The sequence below is a fragment of the Ruditapes philippinarum genome, unplaced genomic scaffold, assembly GCF_026571515.1.
Source record: "Ruditapes philippinarum isolate M1 unplaced genomic scaffold, ASM2657151v2 ctg471_1_1_1_1, whole genome shotgun sequence".
Lineage (NCBI taxonomy): Eukaryota > Metazoa > Mollusca > Bivalvia > Venerida > Veneridae > Ruditapes > Ruditapes philippinarum.
Genome location: NW_026853363.1, coordinates 197,070 through 218,133, shown reverse-complemented (window position 1 = coordinate 218,133; position 21,064 = coordinate 197,070). Strand labels below are relative to the sequence as shown.

Here is a 21,064-nt window from a genome sequence, read left to right as displayed (position 1 = left end):
ATACATATATCTTGTTTTCAGTCATTTCCAACAATAAAAGTTATAAACAAAAACATACGTTTTTCGTTCCAAGATGGCGGCGTTTGTTTACATTTTGTAGGATACGACGCAGTTTTGATTCCCAGCCCTGATAAAACTGCTCCTATTTCAAAAGCTTACAAATAAATATCAAAGCTGCTGCCTCAAAATTGTTTAAGCTTCAAGCAACACACCTCCAAATTTATGCTGATTAACATAAAGATTTTTAAGGCATTTCAAATAGTAAAGATATTGTTGCAAATGAATTTATTTAAGGTAGCTTACAGTTTTTACAATCCACATATATTACATAAAAATACAATATGGTGTAAAGTATGCTAAAATAGCCTTTACTCTATTATTAAAATCGGGTATATATAAGTTTATATAATAACACAATTAAGCATAATTTAGTAAATATAATGAAATATGTTATATAAACTGCGATTATTTATATAAAATATCTTTAATTTTTTTTTACATTTCTGTTAAAAATAAAATTTGATAACTCAAATTGGAGGCATGCCACTTTAAAATCTTTTTTTATTTTATACAAGTAATATACATTTCCCTTTACATTCCCCCATTATAAAACCATTTTTCATACTAAAAAGAAATGTCAGTTAACATCAAGTGAAAAAATACAAAATTTGTTGTTGTTGTTTGTGGAAACAATGAATGCTATGTATACCGCAGTCATTTTTGAGGGGTCGGGCGCCCCAAACGGTTTTCTTCGTGCATATCCACTCTGTAAAAACATATACAAAAACACACCACAATTTTGGGTTAGTAATTGTGTTCACATTAACTATACCTTACTGAAAAGTATGACTTAATGACAATTTTTCATATAAACAGAGGTGCAGAACTATTTTTTTTCCCTTTTAAAAATCCTACCTGACTTATAAGAGGGTCATTGCAAAAAGTGCCAGTTTTCAAAACTAGGACCCCCGCCTTATAAACGAGCCATCTTATAGGCAAGTAAACACGGTACAAATAAATTAATAAAGGGAGGTAACTTAACCAAATATAAAATACATAATCTAATGTTCATACTGAAATAATAAAAAACTTGAACCCATGTTTAGTACATAGGTTAACAGTCTCCAAAAATTTTAATTCTTCTCTTAAAATAGCACTCATCAAATTGTTTGACCTTTGTGGACAAAAGGTGTCTCATATAAGTCAATATATAATAGACAGCACATGTAGGTAGAAATATGTCTTCTTTCAAGGAATTTAGAGGCAGAAATATGCCTCGTTTCATGGAATTTAGAGGCAAAAATATTGCTAAATTTCAAGGAATTTAAAGGAAATTATATGGCTTCATTTCAAGGAATCTAGCTAAAATATGGCTAAACTTTCTTAAAAAATATGGCTATTTTTCTACCAGTATGTTTCATAATACCATAAAATGCACACATGGAAAAAAGACAGAAACATTATCAAGATGTTTGGAGCATACAAGAACAATGTACAGAAAATAAAAATAATGGTGAAAATGATAAACAGAATGATGGTGATGACTGTATAATGTAATATGTATTATATATATATATTATAACAATGCAGACTAATTGAAGTACAGTTATATTGTGAAGAACAATTGTTTCGAAATTAAAAAAAAAAAATTCTGATTTTTTTTTGTCTTGAAAACCACTGTAAGATCTCATGAGATTCTGTCTTAGAACTTTTAGTATATATTGACAATAATAATAATAATATAACAATAAATATTTATGCAATGAAAATATAATTAACCCTTCTCTTTCCATTTTTTGTTTTGTTTACATGTATAACACAATATGACTGTACTGTTTAAAAAACATATTATACATTGTACTTTACATTAAATTACTTTACTTCTACTATGACATCATTGAACACAAATTACAAAACAAGACACGGCACTGATTATATGTCATTTTATGTCATTTTTTTATTATATTAACCATGGAAGTCCACTGTTCAGACTTATAACAACATAAATTGTAATTCAAACAGAAGTTTCTATGTTGATAAAAAATTTATTCAGACCCCGACTTAAAACTTTAAATTTACTTATACAGACTTCTTAATTTTTCTTGTCGTCTTTCAATTACAAATGCAGATAAATATTATACATTTACATATATATAGGTTAAGTTTGGATTGAATTTGAATCTTACAATAACCATATCTTCTCCCCTCCCCCCCTACCCCCCATAAAAAAAATCTATATAAAAATCACCAAATAGCAGATAAGAGTCAGGCCCAAGGAAATATTGTTAATGCCTGTCATTTGGTATTTCTTATATGTGAAATTCAATAAAAAAACTCCCCTCATCTTGTATGAAAACACCACCAGCCTTGCAAAATAAAGTTCTATTTTCCTACATGCCTAATAAAAAATATTTCAGAATAAACACTACACAGCAGTCTTTGGATGCAGCAAACAAACTAGACATGAAGTAAAAAGTTTGAAACCCTACCTTGCCCTGTGCCACCAGTTCTCTCTGCGCAGCTGAGGCCGACTTCACGAGTGCCGCAGTAGCAGCTGCAATAGATTTGGCAGCCTCGAGAATTTGTTCATCAAAACTGAGTGACATGTCAGCAGCCTGCAAGTTAAATAGAAATTCATCTAAGTTGAAACTTTACATAAGACAAGAATAAACAGAATTTGCTGTTAATCAAAACTTATATTGAATAAAATAATATTTTAACCATTAGTATTCACATTCCGCTCTTACTGACTGTTATAGTCAAACAAATCCTTGTCATAAACAATATTAAATTTAAATGATTTCAATCATTATAAATCAGCTGAACTTTTCTATCTGTTTTTTTTTGCTGTTCTGTAAATGTTGCTGTTTTATCATTTGATAACAATACCAGTCTGATGAAAAGAAGTAATTATCCACCTTTTCTCTAGTTGAATTCCTCCTTAGTTCTTGTAAATCCGCAGCTATGTTGTAACTCCATATCGTCCTCCTCAATCCTTGACTTTGCAGTAACTCTACCTTCCTTTTAAGTCCTTGGCTTTGTTGCAACTACCTATTTCCTCTACAGTTTTTGTTTTTTTGTAACTCCATATCTCACTCCTCAGTCTTTGGCTTTGTTATAACTCCATACCTTCCTACTCAGTTCTTGGCTATGATGTAACTCCATATTCCCCTCCTCAGTCCTTGGCTCTGCTGTAACTCCAGATTTCCCTCCTCAGTCCTTGGCTATGCTGTCACTCCATATCTCCCTCCTCAGTCCTTGGCTATGCTGTGACTCCATATTTCCCTCCTCAGTCCTTGGCTATGGTGTAACTCCATAAATCCCTCCTCCGTCCTTGGCTATGCTGTAACTCCATATCTCCACACCTCGGTCCTTGGCTATGCTGTAACTCCATATTTCCTTCCTCAGTCCTTGGCTATGCTGTAACTCCATATTTCCCTCCTCAGTCCTTGGCTATGCTGTAACTCCATATTTCCCTCCTCAGTCCTTGGCTATGCTGTTACTCCATATTTCCCTCCTCAGTCCTTGGCTATGCTATGACTCCATACCTTCCTCCTCAGTCCTTGGCTATGCTGTAACTCCATATCTCCCTCCTCAGTCCTTGACTATGTTGTAACTCCACATCTCCCTCCTCAGTCCTTGGCTTTGTTGAAACTCCACATCTCCCTCATCTGTCCTTGACTATGTTGTCACTCCATATCTTCCTCTTCAGTCCTTTGATTTTGTTGTAACTCCTATTTTCTCCTCAGTCCTTGGCCTTGTTGTAACTCCATATCTTCCTCCTCACCATATCTTCCTCCTCAGTCCTTGGCTTTGTTGAAACACCATATCTCCCTTGTCTGTGCTTGACTATGTTGTAACTCCATATATTCCTCTTTCTTCAGTCCTTGGATTGGTTGTAACTCCTATTTCATCCTCAGTCATTGGCTATGTTGTAACTCCATATCTCCCTCCTTAGTTGTTGGCTATCCCTCCTCTTCAGTCCTTGGCTATGCTGTAACTATATATCTCCCTCCTCAGTCCTTGGCTAAGCAATAACTCCATATCTTTCTCATCCATTGGCTATGTTGTAACTCCATATCTCCTAGACTCCCTCCTTAATCCGTAGCTATATTGTAGCTCCATATCTTCATCTTCAGTCCTCGCTATGTTGCTAATACATATCTCTCTCCTTGGTCCTTGGCTAGGTTTTAACTCCATAATTACTTCTTTGGTCCTTGGCTTTGTTGCAGTCTCACCTCCATCCTCAATCCTTGGCTATCTTGTCACTCCTTATCCTCCTCCATTCAGCTCTTGGCTTTGTTTGAACTCCATTTATTCCTCTTCAGTCCTTTCATTATGTCCACCATACACCCCCTTGTATAGCTACACTATGTTTGCCCTTACCTATGTACAAGGGATCTTTCCAAATATTCATGTGTTACCCTTCTTTTTTTTTCACTGTGAACTAAATATAGACATAGAGGTGTAAAAATTCCCATACAATATATTACAGACATTAGTGTGTAAACAATAACCCTGTTCCAGTGTTGATATATAGAAGTTCTAGTGTAGCCAGTATATTAGAAGCTGTATCTGCTGCAACATTGATATGTTTGGTATTCGGTGGAGAACAAATTTACCCACCAAATATATCAAACATATCTCGCTGCATACAGATCCCATCACCAATGTTAGTATAGTACAACCTCGACAAAGTGGCCCCTCAGATCCCATCACCAATGTTAATATAGTACAACCTTCTATAGTGGCCCCCCTGTATAGCAATAACCTCTTTACAACAACAGTATTAATTCTTCCCAAAAATAAGACTTTTACATGGGATTAGTAGTAAGTTAAAGAGAAATAGGTAATTAACTGGTTAGTTATCCAGGAAAAGCTGGTTATCTGGACCAACCACCAAGATATGACCTAATTGTTATATATAGACGTAAAAACTAAAGAGAAAAACAAAGACATCACAGTTACAACCTCTCCACACCAAGCCCTCTCAGCAACTAACAAATTCTTAGTCTCCAAACTGATGTTGCTCTCCAAAGGTTCAAAAGGTTATATTGTACATACACATATTTACATAACCTTCACTTTCAGTTGCTAAAATATGCATTTCTATAGTCTTATATACACAACTTGGTTATGAGTACATTAGTCAACTAATTAACTGGGTTAAGAGTACAGTAGTTAACCAATTAACTTGGTTAAGAGTACAGTAGTTAACCAATTAACTGGGTTAAGAGTACTACAGTTAACTAATTAACTGGGTTAAGAGTACAGTAGTTAACCAATTAACTTGGTTAAGAGTACAGTAGTTAACCAATTAACTGGGTTAAGAGTACTATAGTTAACCAATTAACTTGCTTAAGAGTACAATAGTTAATCAATTAACTTGGTTAAGAGTAAAGTAGTTAACCAATTATTTCAAGAAATAATATCCATACCTTTGCCTTCTGTCTTGGTTGAAGCTGTGACAACTTCTTGGCCGCGGCCTCGATAGAACTTGCTGCTGTAAGTAACTCATTCTCAGCAATAACAGTAGGATCCTCGGGATCCACCCAGTCTGTTCCTAAAATATAACAAAATTATATATACTTCTTACTTAATGTATATGTAATATACCGTTATATTTATTTCAGGACACACTGTTACATTTATTCCCGAACACACTTTTATATTTTTATTTCAGAACACCACACCGTTATATATATTCCAGAATGTGCCTATTTGATCACATGGTTAACCTGTAAGACATCGTACATTTCCTCAATTATTATACTTTGTTTGTAAAGCTATACTATCAATTTTAACAAGCTCTTCTCTTTGATATTCGTCAACTATGTTATGGTATGTTACTTAAAAATAATAACATTTCATTTTTCAACAACACTCTTACATGAAGAAATTTTCCCATTATAGTAATAATTAATTGGGAACAAATCATTTTTAATACAAAATACAAAAATTTGTACTTCTGAACAAAAATCTCATTTTTTAATTTTTTTTTTAATTCCGGTTTTTCCTAAATATACAAATTTGTAAAAAGTTAACAGTGACATGCAACATGCAGGAGATCTAAAATTTGGGGTCACTCAAAAATATAATATATCTTAAAATAATAATAAAAACCTAAGCTTTCCAAAAACATCAAAAATATGCCATATGATAATAATAACAATAACAACATTTCTCTTTGGATTTTTGTGGAAAATAAGTTCTACCTAAACTTTGGAAAAAAATTGAATTGGTAGATTACGATAATTTTGCGTAAATTCTGTATTCTTATAATGCTGAAACAAGAATATTATGAAAAATTCAAGATTTTACTTCAAATTTTGTAATTTATGCTATATTTATATTATTTTCACGTTTTTTTTTTACTAAATATATTGTTATGTATATATATAAAGTGGGGTATTAACAGTAAAATCATGCAAAAAATTTCCTATAAAAAATTTCTACAAAATAATAATTATAAAACTGTTGTATTTTCTGGCACTAAGAGAAAGGGGGGTGTTGTCATTCCTGTAAACTTGGGTTTACCTGTACTGTGTGTAATTTATCATGACTAAAACTGTTAGGACATACATCTCTAAAATATAAACCCTGAAGCTCCCAGTGGTTTTTCTCAATTGGTTGGGAAGAGGCCATAACCCCTTGATTACGGGAGAAATTATCGCTAAAATTGCTATTTTGGGAATTAAAAACGCTGGTGTAAGTTCATACTCGAGAGCTTCAGAGCACAAATAAAAAAGCAATTTTCGTGAAATAACTTTTCAGTCTGCTAAAAATAATAGGAACGAAAAATATTCTACAATAAAAATAATAAAGAAACATAAAACCTGTGATATTGAAGTTACAAATAAATACTAAGTTAAAAATTTTAACTGTTTCATAATGTTATAAGTTATAAAGTTAACATTTTTGGTTTTTTAACTTCAGACTACAAATAACATTGTTGTAACTTAACTGTCTTAAAGTGCAAACGCCTCCAGATGAAAAAAAAATTTTTTTTTAGAATCTTCAAAACATCGAAACTTCAAGTTTATATACAATGAAGTCTTAGGAAAGAGAATATATTATTTATAAATAACAATAAATGTGGAAGTTTGAATATATTAAGCAAAAAATGACAGCATTTACTATTTTCATCACAAAAATTGTATTTTATAGCTAACAAAGTAAGTGAAATTTCTGCGTATTTTGAAATTTAGTTAAAAAAGGTAATTTCCGAGGGTAGAACACTTCTTCAAGCTTGGTAAAATAATATTTTTTTTACATCTGACAACATTTAACTCCTTCAAAACCATCTGTAAGTTTTCATAAAATTTTTCCATAGAATCTGGAAGTGTGTGCCTTTAAAAGTTCTAATCTGGAGGCGTGTGCCTTTAAAAGTTCTAACAATGTTACTATGAAATCTCTCACAATACTTGGCAGTTTTTTCCACGTGTTTACCTGGAACTATGCGGGACCACCTTATATGAGTCGATTCTAAGTAAACAAAGTCAAAAAAACACAAAACATAATTTCATGAAAAATTCACATTAAACATTGTATTAACATAAATAAATCAAGACATAAATCAAAGTTCATAAATCATGACAACTTGTAAACAAATTCATGAAGCTGAACTAAATTCATTTTACCAATAACCTGCAGAAAATGCTTTAAATTTGGAACAGTCCATTTTAATATCAAAATACAAATATTGAGTTAAAAAACAGTACAGAGCCTAGCCTGACTGCAAAGATATGCAGGCTGACCTGGCTCTATACTGGCGGCACAAACACTAATCTCTAAGAGGTTTTAAGAGGCTGGCAGGTTATGGGCTAATAATGTTTAAAGGGACTCCACTGAGGTCAAAAAGTCTAAAAAAAAAAACGTTAAAATTTTGAAATTCCCACTCAATCAAGTGCAGCACTTAAAATGGAGAAATATGCTCAGAATTATACTAAAAATCCATTTATGTGCCATTCTAAGCTAAAATTGAGTTGAAAATCATTGTGAAGTTTTTCATTTTTGAGTCATTTTGCACAATAAAAATGATGATTCTGGAAAAATGTGTCGAGGGAATACTCTGAAAATTTGCACTTGAGATATTAGTTCAGGCCTACATCAAATGGTACACAAATCTTGGAAAAAAAATTTCTAGTCCCATCATGTCAAAAAACCTCAGTGGAGTCCCTTTAAAAAGAAACAAATTAACTTAGTAACCTAGTAAACAGTTATTCTAAATAAAATGCCCTAAAATAAACTTGAATCACAACTAAAAATTTAATTATTAAATTATGCTCATTCAAAGCTTGAAAAATCTCCATAAAAATTGTAAAACAAAGTACAAAAGCTGTTCATTTTGTGAAGTAATGTATAAATCTATAAAATAAATTAGAATAAATCTTAAAACGGAAATGAAGATTTATCATATATATCAAGACGCACAACAAAAGTTATATACATGTATATTTTTTGTTTATAAAAGAAACAACAACACACAAACAGTATTCCTGCATATCATTAAAACTTTTGTTTACAACAAATAATAAATTTTTCAATATAAAACACACATACTTTCATCACCATCATCTGAAGTCAATTTACAAAAATTTTAAAATAAATTTTAAAAATAAGACCAACAATTTTTTAATTTTGCTAAATTTATATGACATTTTTTATTTAAAGTCAGTTAGCTTTATATAAAATTAATGCTCAAAGACAAAATGGAAATGAAAATTGAAGTGATTCCAGTGGTCAAAATTCAACCAGGCACAGACCCTTTCACTTCTTTAACTAAAATAATGTGAATATATCGTACAACAAAGAATGATTTTAACAAGAGCCACCATCTGGCAATGGAAGCCACTCTTGGCCTTTTCCTTTTTTTCTAAAGTCAAAAACACATTGCAGGAAATTGTAGGAAAGAATTTTTTCTTCGAAAAAGTTGAGCTAAAAATGATATTTAGAACCAGATATTTTAAAACATTCAGCCATTCCACTGGCCAATTCCGATTATTATATCAGCTCATAAGAAATCAATCAGTGAAGATGGTACATGTAGATTTTCAACTGTCTGCTATTATATAATAAAGTTATAAACTTTTGATACATGACTGTTTATGTGACAACAAAAAAACTACATATTTATCTTGACAGGTCACACAATGTATTAGGAAGATCAGACAGTTAATCATTATCTTGTTTATATAAAACAACATAAAACAATGTTATACTAGAACTATCGCTGAATGCGATTCATACCCCCACCAATGTCCTTGACAGAAGACCACTTGGAAAGGTGGTTAAGGGAATAACTTATGTGGCACAAATACAAAAAAAGAAATTATCTCTGGTGAAAAAAAGACCAATTGTACAGGTAATAGTATAAATATATATTATCAAATCATGTTCGAAACAGTTACAAATAACCTTTCATTTTCCCAATGTATTAAACATTTTATTTATAAGTCAATTTTTGACCTTCAAGTGTGGCCTTGACCTTAATCTGGCACAAGGGTAAGATGGGTTTTGCACATCACCCAGTTTGGTTGAACATTTGAGTAAAGACAAAGTTTGAAGAAAATCCTTCCAATAGTATAGAATTTATAGAGAAGACACAATATATTGTCTAGTATTGGTTGTATGTAAATTTGAAGACTTAAAAAGGGGCATAACTTTGTCAAAATGCAATACAGAATAATGAAACTTGACCTGCATATCTTATTTGCCACACCTCATACATCTTTTAAGTTTCAAGCAAATGCCTGCGCTAGTTTCAGAATTATTCAAGTACATGTTAAAATTCAAGAACATTTTCTAAGTCAATTTTTGACTTTCAAGTGTGACCTTGATATTTAGCCGGCACAAAGGTGACATGGATTCTGCACATAACCTTGTTGAGGTGAAAATTTGAGTAAAGTTTGAAGAAAATTCTTCCATTAGTATAGGATTTATAGAGCGGACACAACATATTGTCTAATATTTGATTGTATGTAAATTTGAAGACTTAAAAAGGGGCATAACTTTGGTAAAATGCAATACAGAGTTATGAAACTTGAACAAACAGCATATCGGAATTGTGACCCTTCAAAAATATTTTAAGTTTCAAGCAAATACCTTTTCTAGATTTAGAAATATTCAAATAAATGTTAAAATTTAAGAATATTTTCTAAGTCAATTTTTAAACCTTAAAGTGTGACCTTGACCTTAAGCCAGCAAAAGAGTGACATAAGTTCTGCACATCCCTTGGTTGAGATGAACATTTGAGCCAAGATTGAAGAAAATCTTTCAATTAATGTAGGACTTACAGAGCGGACATGACATACTGTGTAATATTAGATTGTTTGATATTTGACCTTCAATTGTGACCTTGACCATGAGCTGACACATGGGCAACATGGATTCTGCACATCCCCTTGTTGAGGTGAATATTTGAGCCAAGTTGGAAGAAAATCTTTCAATTAGTGTAGGTCTTACAGAGCGGACACAACATACTGTGTAATATTTGATTGTTTGATATTTGACCTTCAGTTGTGACCTTGACCTTGAGCTGGCACATAGGCAACATGGGTTCTGCACATCCCCTTGTTGAGGTGAACATTTGAGCCAAGTTTGAAGAAAATCTTTCAAGTAGTGTAGGACTTACAGAGCGGACACCACATACTGTGTAATATTAAATTGTTTGATATTTGACCTTCAATTGTGACCTTGACCTTGAGCTGACACATGGGTGACATGGGTTCTGCACATCCCCTTGTTGAGGTGAACATTTGAGCCAAGTTTGAAGAAAATCTTTCAAGTAGTGTAGGACTTACAGAGCGGACACAACATACTGTGTAATATTTGATAGTGTTTTTGATATTTGACCTTGTGACCTTGACCTTGAGCTGGCACATGGGCAACATGGGTTCTGCACATCCCCTTGTTGAGGTAAACATTTGAGCCAAGTTTGGAGAAAATCTTTCAAGTAGTGTAGGACTTACAGAGCGGACACCACATACTGTGTAATATTTAATTGTTTGATATTTGACCTTCAATTGTGACCTTGACCTTGAGCTGACACATGGGTGACATGGGTTCTGCACATCCCCTGGTTGAGGTGAACATTTAAGCCAAGTTTGAAGAAAATCTTTCAAGTAGTGTAGGACTTACAGAGCGGACACGACATACTGTGTAATATTTGATAGTGTTTGATATTTGACCTTCAATTGTGACCTTGACCTTGAACTGACACATGGGCAATATGGGTTCTGCACATCCCCTTGTTGAGGTGAACATTTGAGCCAAGTTTGAAGAAAATCCTTCAATTGGTATAGGAGTTATAGAGCGGACACGAAAGTGGAGACGGACGGACCGACCGACCGACGGACCGACCGACCGACGCGACAAAGCGAATCCATTATAGCCCCCCCCACATTTTGTGGTGGGGGTATAATAAGAACATACATAAATATGAGAAATATTCACTACCCTAAAGTATCTTATAAGCAAATCGAAGGAAGTTAAAATGTTATATGCCAAGAAAAATGCTATTGTATTCTAGGAATGGTTTTGAACCCATACCCTGCTAAAAGTCTAAAATGGGCTTGTCAATCTCCCAATTTCAGAGAAAATTTCAAAATATTAACCGACTCAATACCAAAAAGTGAAAGCATGGATTTGGCAACTGACCAAGGTTTGCAATGGTTGGAGCGGGGCAAGCCTGCATGTTTCAGGATCTATATAATGCTGGCAGAACTGTTTAAGTATTTTGATACTGAAATCCCTATAACTATGAATGGACTGTTCCAAATTCATAGCAGGACAAAGGTTCATTACATTTACACTACATAAATCTAGCAGAATATGGGCTTATGATATTTTAAACTAACAATTTTTTTACCCACATATATTTTATTCAACTCTTTATTTATGAATCAATATAATTTGGCCACAAACAGCAATGGAAGCTAACATATCACATTGATCACCAACTGCCTACTTTGAAAATAACGACCTTCAAAATCACCAATCAGATTGGTTACTCCTCGGACCAACCAATAATATTCCACTATTCAAATCTTGGGTCACTGACTACCAAGTCAAATTTTCACCAGACCAGTATGAGAATGAAAACACTTTCATTAAATATATCATAAATGACAAAAACAAATGACACAAAATGAGTTAATAAGAATGCATTCATACTAGTTTTAAAACTGCTAAAACTTTGCTGCTTCTACAAAACCATGCAGTTTGCATATCATACAAAGGGAGATCATTCAGTAAGAGCAAAAAATGCTACAAAGGGAGAGCATTCAGTAAGAGCAAAAATTGCTAAACAATCAATTAGTGCCGATATATTGCATTCCAAAAATCATTCCAAAAATCTATCTTTGATTCACCAGATGAACATTAACCCCTAACCTGACACCGAGTAACCATTGCCACCAGTATAGAGCCAGGCCAGCCTGTACTTCCATGCAGCCTGACCAGGTTCTATACTGTTGGCTGACTTTACTTTCAATTTTCATCTTCTGGGAGAGGGTTTGATGTAATGTTATTCGAAATGCCCAACCCATTTGCTTTTGTTTTATTGTTATTTTTGTGTGTACATTTGCATGTTGCCTGCTGCACAGTAAATGGGCCAATTGTGTTAGCATCTAAGTCAAAAAATAAAGTTAAACATACAAGACAATATTTGCTCTTTTTAAGTACCTTAAGGTGTCTATAACAATATTTTTGGAAAGAAAGGATAACTTTTTGAATACCTTTTTCAAAATATTACATCTCTTGCAGACTGTGCGGGTAGGGGACGGATGTTACAAAGATATACTAAAAGTCTGAATATCTTACAGTTTATAATAAAAATTGTATTATTTCTCTTTATTTTATTAAAATATTATGTGTTCTGATAAATGTTACAAAAAAAAATCCAGAAAATTCATCTTAGATATAAAAATATTTGCTTTCAAATTTTCAGTATTTTTCACACAAAATTAAATTTTCAAAACATGTTAGAAACAGAAAGAAAAAAAAAGGACAGGTACACCAAATCATACTTAAATCAAATATGCAAACACATTTCTTATAAAACAGTAGAAATTATAGGACTTTGTTATGTATATTTCTTGTCAGATAACCCAAAAATGAATTGTATCAGGGGGACGGATGTTACATTTTTGGGGGGACGGACGTTACAATCGATGTTTAAAGCTCTTAGTTCATACTTTTTTTGGTTTTATTTTAAAGTAATGAAATTTATAAGAGTATATGCTTTGTACAGTACAATAAATGTAAAATAATTGAACAAAATTATGAGAAAAATGTAGAAATATACCTGACAATTATGTAGTTTCTTACTATTTGTGTTTCACAATGAAAAGTTGCATTGACTTAGTTTTCTTCCATTTATCTTACATTTGAATGAACATTGAAATGTTTTGAATATAATAAAAACTTTGCTTATTAAATAAAAGAATCTTTGTTTCCAGATAATGCATTCATGTTAAAGAGAGAATGTCATACCAACGGTACCTTTCTATACATAAAAATTATTTACAAATTACTTAAGTTAAATAATAAGATATATATTTGTAAAAGATATGATACAGTGTGATGTAAATAAGAAGTTTTCAGATTGAAACATATGCAAGCTTGAATTTCTCATTTCTAAATGCATAAATTATACTCAATTAAAAATTTTCATTAAAAATTATAAGATTTTAAATTGCTGCAATTAAGTTATATCGATCTGATGAAATTTTAAGTAAATTAATGTGGAATGTTAGCAGCATTATCCAAAGATTTCATTATGATTCAGTATCATAATCTCATTATTTCTAACTTTTAATAATTCTCTGTGTAAATATTTCAGTGTACATGAACTGCTTAACTTAATAAACTAATTTGTCATTCAATAAAATTTATAGGTGCAAAATAATTTTTTACAGAATAATTTTCACAATTATCCCCAACTTTTTAATTACAGGAATCCTTACCATATCCTTTACTTACAAGTTTCTTTCACTTTATTAACAATAATTAAATGGGTCAAATTGTATGAAAATGTGCTTGAGATTTTTTTGGGGAAAAAATCTAAAAATTTTAATCAGGGTGTTGAATTATATTTCTTTGTTTATTTTTCATTGACCACATATTTAGCCTATAAATATTTGAAGTTCAATAAATCCTTTTGACTTAATTGATCTTCAACTTTAATACTTAATGACAGACATTCTTGAATAAGATATGGTAGTCCCTCCCACTGTTTTTAAGCATAATATATATCACCCTTAATTGGCACCCCTACTGTTTTGTAATATATCACACTTCCCAATATACAATATACACAGCTCCCAATATACAGCTTGTTAACTTCCAATAAAGTGCCAGTCCCTTCTGTGTGTATAGAGTTAGGATCCATATCCCACTGTTTTATGAGGGGCTGGGATACATGGATTGTTAAACTATTTAAGGCTAAAGAATTTATGTTTTAACAATTGACCAATTTTAATCACAAAGATACTTTCAACATCTCTATTGTTTGCACCTTTTTCTATATATCCTGTTATGGATTTTTGTTTGTTTCTTCTATTATTTTTTAAATTGTATTTTATTTGTTGTGTGAAACATTCCTATACAGTTGCAAAGCTTACTACTTCTCTATCATGCATCATAAGAACAAGATAAGTTTTGTATTACTGTAAAAAGAATTTTTAGTTCAATTCTGTAACATCGGTCCCCTCTGTACTCTTAGTTTGTAAACACAGAATGACAAAAGATTATATTTGTTATAAATTCATATAAGCTTAAATATTATCTTAATAAACTCATTGGTCCACTTGAGGTTAAAAAATAACATATAAATTTTTATTTCAAAGTAAATAATTTTGATTTCAGAGCAAAAAATACTGATTTTTTTTTCAAAATTAAGGAATTTAGTGTTCACAAATATTTTTTTTCTCATAAATACATCATTTTCAGTGCTTTATTTCTGTTATTTCTTCATTTTTCAATGTAACTTTGATGTTTTAGTGTAAAATTCCCTTTTCAGTTACAGTTTATATGAGATTTAATAAGCACCTTATATAGGGGGACGGATGTTACGGGGACGGATGTTACAGACAACTTTTACATTATTGTATTTTTTTTTCTCATAAGCATAGAAATTGGCAATTTTTGTAACATTTTCATTGTAAGGCTATCATTTAGCACCAGAAACATTGTTTTTTATGAGTATTGTTTTAAAATTGGATATTTTATGAGAGGGGGACGGATGTTACAGTTTTTTCATCACAAAATTTTTTTTACCACTATAATGCCTACTATGGTAAAAATGTTTGAAAATTTGAATTGAAAGCACTTAACATATGTTTTTAATTCATATTTCATTAGATTGAGACAATAAAGTACTATTTTATTTGTAACTGCTTAAAGGTATACTTGTTTACTTAACAACTGAATTTTGAAAAAACTGATGCATTACAAAAGTCTGATTTTACTAAAATCATCTTAACGATAAAAACCAGGATGATGTATACCAAGCATTATATATCACTGGAAAGGTTATTAAATTTTCTATGTGCATGTAAGAAAATTTAAGTGATAAATTAAAACAGATAATAGTGGTGTTAATTCTTAAAACACCAAAAAAACAGATGCTAACACATTACATGTAAAAATGGACATTTTTAGGGTATAAAAATGTCTGTATCTTTATTTTGGGTAATGCTATCCCAAAAAAATTTTGGGCACATTTGCTTTACAATAAGTCCTTTGTAAAAACACAAAAAAATATTAGAAAATGCAATATATTTTTGGAAAAAGCCTGCATTACATGTATTTTTGAAAAATTGGCCCATTTACTGTGCAGCAGGCACTGTATACTTGAATAGGCAATGAAATATGGTTAAAGTAATTTTCCCTTGATATCCTCAATATGATAATGGACACTTCCAAAATGGAAACTGGACAAGACCATTTAATAAGTGTCAAGCTTTATTTGTCATCTGATGAAAACACTGTATTTCTTAAAAAATTTGTGTGTTGATTTTCATAGAAGGACAAAAGTCGATACTATATCAAATTCTGTTCATAGTAGGCTTCTATTTTTCACAGTGCTTCATAGAACCACATTCCTAAAAATAGTTGTGATGTAATGAAAGACAAATAAAGCTTGACACCAAGTATGTTAGTATTCATCCATAGCTATTCTACAGAAATTAGAAACATTTTCCTGTCGCTATTGCTCCTGCTGAAGTTTCTAATTTCTGTAGAACAGCACGGATGAACACTAACATTATACATATAGGATAAACATCCCTATTAGATAAATTATGTGAAAAAATTTTTTGTTTCCACATGTATATAGAAAATTCATCTGGTGAATCGGTTACAGGAAAACAAGGGGAATGTCGGGAAAGGAATAAATTCAAAAATGGAGAAATGCGAAAAAAGGGGCCAACCTTCGTAGTATGATTGCCGGTTTAAGGGCCAGAATGGGTTCATCCTGTAACTTGCTGATGGGGTCAGAAACAAAAGAAATAAAAGCATTAAAAGCAAACAAATAACTCTATTTGCAGAAAAAGGAACAAAAACAGTGTGCAAGACGGAAGAACAAAAGAGATAACAAGATTTGACAGAAGAAAACTGTATGAAAGTTATTCTAATAGAGCTCAAGGTATAATAAACTGGTTTCTGACAAAGACACATTAAAGTGGAAACTAGTAAAATGTCTTATCTTGATTGTTTTTTTACATTATTAAAGTAGTGCAAACTGAAATTTTAGACTTTAATAAATAGTAAAACCTCCTTTTTTTTTTACTCTGCCAAATTTTTTAACAGTCAAATATCTAAAAATAAAACTTATTTTAAGATGATCAGTAATATCTTAATTAATATACCATATCTCGAAACTGAAGCTTGAATTAAAATTATTAGGCACAAAAAGAGTGTCAAAAGCACTTTCAGAATTATAAAACCTTAACCTGCTGAATTTGTATAATGGATTTGCCCAGCTTTGAATTTGGAACAGTCCATTCAAAGTTTGAGGGATTTCAATATCAAAATACAAAAATTGAGCTACCAACAGTATAGAGCCTGGTCAGACTGCACGGATGTGCAGGCTGGCCTGGCTCTATACTGGTGGCAAAGACTTAATTACTTATGATTTTCAGTAGTGTTAAAAAATTACGATACCAGAGCTCTTAGAATACAAAGAAACTGGTGAAGTAAGAAATAGAAAATTAACAGCATATATATAGCATATAGGTATAACAAATATCTAGTCGAGAGTCGAGAAATAAAACAATAAGGTATGCAGTGAAAATCAAGAAGCATTTTAAAGAATATAAACTAACTTATATAATATGTATGAAAACTAAACAATGGTGTTCCAATTACAGTATGACTGCCAAATATTAAATATGATCTCAAAAAATAATATTACATGTTTTCAACATTGCAGAGAATTAAAACGTTTTAATCTAGTTCCTTTAAATTGTCAATTTTTTCCAATTTCATTAAATCATATCTGATGTGTTAAAAAAAGATCCATTGTTCAAATCTGAACTACAGAAATCCGAACTTCCAGAGAAATCTGAACTTCCAGACATCTGAACTTACAGAAAACAAACTTCCAGAAATCTGAATTTACATAAATCTGAACTTCCAGAAATCCGAACTTACAGAAATCTGAACTTACAGAAAAAAAAATTCAATATTCTGGCAGTCGTACTGTAATTTATTGTAGCATCATATTGATATTTATAATATGTAGAAAGTTAAGAAATGTGCAATTCATGACATCTATGTGAATGAAGATGAGAACTAAATATTTTAACATAATTTATGATAATAAGTGTACTATATACATGAAAGTGAAGTCAATATCTACATAAATAACTTTTTCCTCATAGATAACCATCCAACATAGTTTAAGTAACCTTCATAATTGCTGACACAAAAGATTTTAGAGGGATTTATGTTGTTACGTAAAAGTAAACCGTTCTCATGTTAAAGACAGTAACGAAGGAATAAATGGATGCAAAATTAACCCAGAAAACCCTTGGACCGATAAAATAACTAACTATCTTATAACAAATACATTGAATACATGTGTTTTGTTTCCTATAATCGCAGGATTGGTGCGCACCATTACCATTTTGTTTAAGGATGTTTCAAAAAATCAAAACTATCGCCATCAGGGTTGTAACACAAAAGTTTTTTACCTTGATCAAAATGCTTAGCTGACAATTATTTGAACATAGTGTTCATATAAATATGTCTAGTTTCCAAACCAAAAAAAAACACATAGTAAAATATTGCCAAATTTGTATTTCCTTTTTTAGACTATAAATTAAGATGGATTGAAAAAAAAAATCAGATTCAAAAATATGTTAAATCTTCACTGCAATCAACATTTGTAAACAAAACAAACTGTACAAAGACATGTATCAAAATATCATAAATACAATCAATATAAAATACAAAGGAAAAAAGTGTAATTAAAATCAACCCGTGTTTCACAAATATCAAATTGAAAATCAACATTTTAATGCAAAAAATTACGATTTGAAACCAACATTTAATACAAATATGAAGATTGAAAACATACCTTTAATAGCCTCGGCAGCATGAACGATTTCCGATACTGCAGTAGCTACATTTCTAGATAAGACAGTGAGTTGTTGCCTAGCTTCTACTGACGGTTTCTGTAAAACCTGTAACATACAATGTTGATTTGTTATCGCTTACACTGCTGGAAAAACTAGTAAAGCCTTTGCCACCAGTACAGAGCCAGGTCAGTCTCATGCATTACCGTTCAGCCTTGTGCATGACTGTTCAGCCTAGTGCAAGACTGTTCAGTCTCACCAGACTCTAACACAGTCAGCTGTCAATCTTAAAATTTTCATCTCCAAGATATCTCCAAAACTGATAATGGACAGCAGTATGGACAGACGGACCAGGGCTGATCTATATGCCTGCCTCAAACTAGCAGGGCCATAAAAACATACATAACCATGTCATAATATTCAATATATCCAGAAATGATGCCATTAGAGCTTTAAAAACCCTTTATTTCATAATATTAAAAGGTTTGCAAAAATGAATTGTTCATAAGTTATGCTCAGTAGCTAACATCAAAATATAATGTTTTCATGTCAAAACTTCAAATAAGAAAATAATTTTTCAATCCAGTACCATTACTACTATTGAATCGGACAGATATGTCTTGTAGAAACAATTTCTTTTATGTTTACAAAATTTATGTACATTGTTTTAAAAAATCCCCTCCCCAACAACACCCAAAGCAAATGTGTGCTATTTCTATTTTGGCCCATCACAATGACTTATTATGGCCCGAACCCCAAGCCAATGTTATAACGTTATTAATGTTATTATGCCTACCCCCCAACCCACAGCGATCGTGTGTTATTTTATTATGTTTATATAACATACCACATTGACTTGTTCCAGTAGTCTTTTATATGCAGATGCACATGTACTTCCAGCTAGTACAGTCTTACTTCTAACATCATGAGTTTCTGCTGATGCTGCAGCAGCCTGTATACAACAAATATAAACATTATACATGTATGATTATGTTAGAAAGGACTTAATTTTCTATACACTATATTAATGGTTGTAACTTGATCTAATTAATATCAATTTCTTTCAAAAGATTTTATACTTTCATACACATATATTACTGTAGATACAACAATAACATAAATGATTATATGACTATATCAAGATATGACTTTTACGTTTTCAGCATAAAAGGTGTATGAATTTAGTTTGTTTTAAAATCACACCAACAATGTGTAAGGTCACTGTGTGGCTTTCCTGCTTTAGTGGTGAAAGAAAGGCATCAGGTGCCGCTAAGCACACAAGCAGAACCATCTATCCGTACAGAATGACCGACCTGTTCGGGAATACGCCCAGGTTGCACAAATGACAGTCAAACACTACCTATTGAGCTAAACAATTAACAGTGAACAGTAAAGGCTCTCTATGCATTTAATGACTTTACTTTATTCACACTGTTCAACATTACCATGTTCACTGTTCACCTTGAATACACCAAGCAACTCACCTTGGATACACCTAGTAGATCGAACACAGCTTTCCTGCCCATGTTGGCAACTACAATAACTTCCTCTTGACGACCACTGTTACCCGCGGCAACGGCTTTCGCTGTTGCCTGGGTGATAGGCTTAGTGTATCTAATAAGGTCTTCAGCTGTGGCTTTCTTGTCTGTGGCAGGGTTGGCTTCATATGCCTGAAAAATCATTCAACATAATTACAATACTTTATAACATGAAATACAAATAAAGTCCTCTATAAATAGATTTAATGTACCATATATCTAAAACAACTTACTTTTTCTAACTGATGGAATTAGCTTTAACTTATATCTTTCATTTCTTATAGAAGAAATTTTATATTTGGCATTATAAATATGTTATTAAACAAATTGTAATATTGATTTAATACATTGCAATGTAATAAGTACGTACTTCAAGCCATTTCATTTATATATAATGTAATTATATATATAACATAACATAGCCAAACTGACTTGCCATACCGCATTATCACAAACAGCAATTTATATACACAATTCAGATATATATATTTCAAAATTGCATGTACCCGACTTCCTAAATAAAATTTTAAGACAACTGACAGTGCAAGCAAAACAAGTTTGCATCTGAGTTGCTGAATAATTATTTTTCAGATTACTGACTTTGCAAAAGTTACAGAAATACATCTTTAACTTTCAAATAATCTGATCACATGATCACATCAAGTATTTACCCAAAACCTGCTGCATTTGTATAATGGATTTGCCCTGCTTTGAATTTGGAACAGTCCATTCAAAGTTTAAGGGACTTCAACATCAAAATACAAAAACTTAGCTACCAAAAGTATAGAGCCTGGTCAGACTGCATGGATGTGCAGGCTGGCCTGGCTCTATACTGGTGGCAAAGGCAAATCACTTTCTGTCTCAACAGGTTTAAGGGGTTAGTTAATTCAATATATTACATTGCTTAGTTTAAGAGATAATAATTTATAATAAAATATTATTTTT

The 21,064-nt window shown here is 31.7% G+C and overlaps 1 protein-coding gene across 16 annotated transcripts in view; it reads right to left on the bottom strand.

The window, feature by feature from the left end:
• LOC132736639 (talin-1-like) overlaps nt 1-21,064 on the bottom strand; it is a 143,153-nt gene that overhangs the window by 15,252 nt on the left and 106,837 nt on the right. For 10 of the 16 annotated variants that reach the window (XM_060723804.1, XM_060723812.1, XM_060723809.1 and 7 more), the window contains 7 exons: nt 20,066-20,251; nt 19,429-19,533; nt 18,584-18,689; nt 16,434-16,487; nt 5,439-5,563; nt 2,490-2,615; nt 710-766 (listed from right to left, as the gene is read on the bottom strand). In XM_060723804.1, the coding sequence (XP_060579787.1) occupies nt 710-766; nt 2,490-2,615; nt 5,439-5,563; nt 16,434-16,487; nt 18,584-18,689; nt 19,429-19,533; nt 20,066-20,251 (759 nt within the window). Of the gene's footprint in view, nt 1-709; nt 767-2,489; nt 2,616-5,438; nt 5,564-7,449; nt 7,486-16,433; nt 16,488-18,583; nt 18,690-19,428; nt 19,534-20,065; nt 20,252-21,064 lie in introns of all 16 variants that reach the window. The other 6 variants (XM_060723815.1, XM_060723823.1, XM_060723819.1 and 3 more) reach the window with 4 other exon arrangements.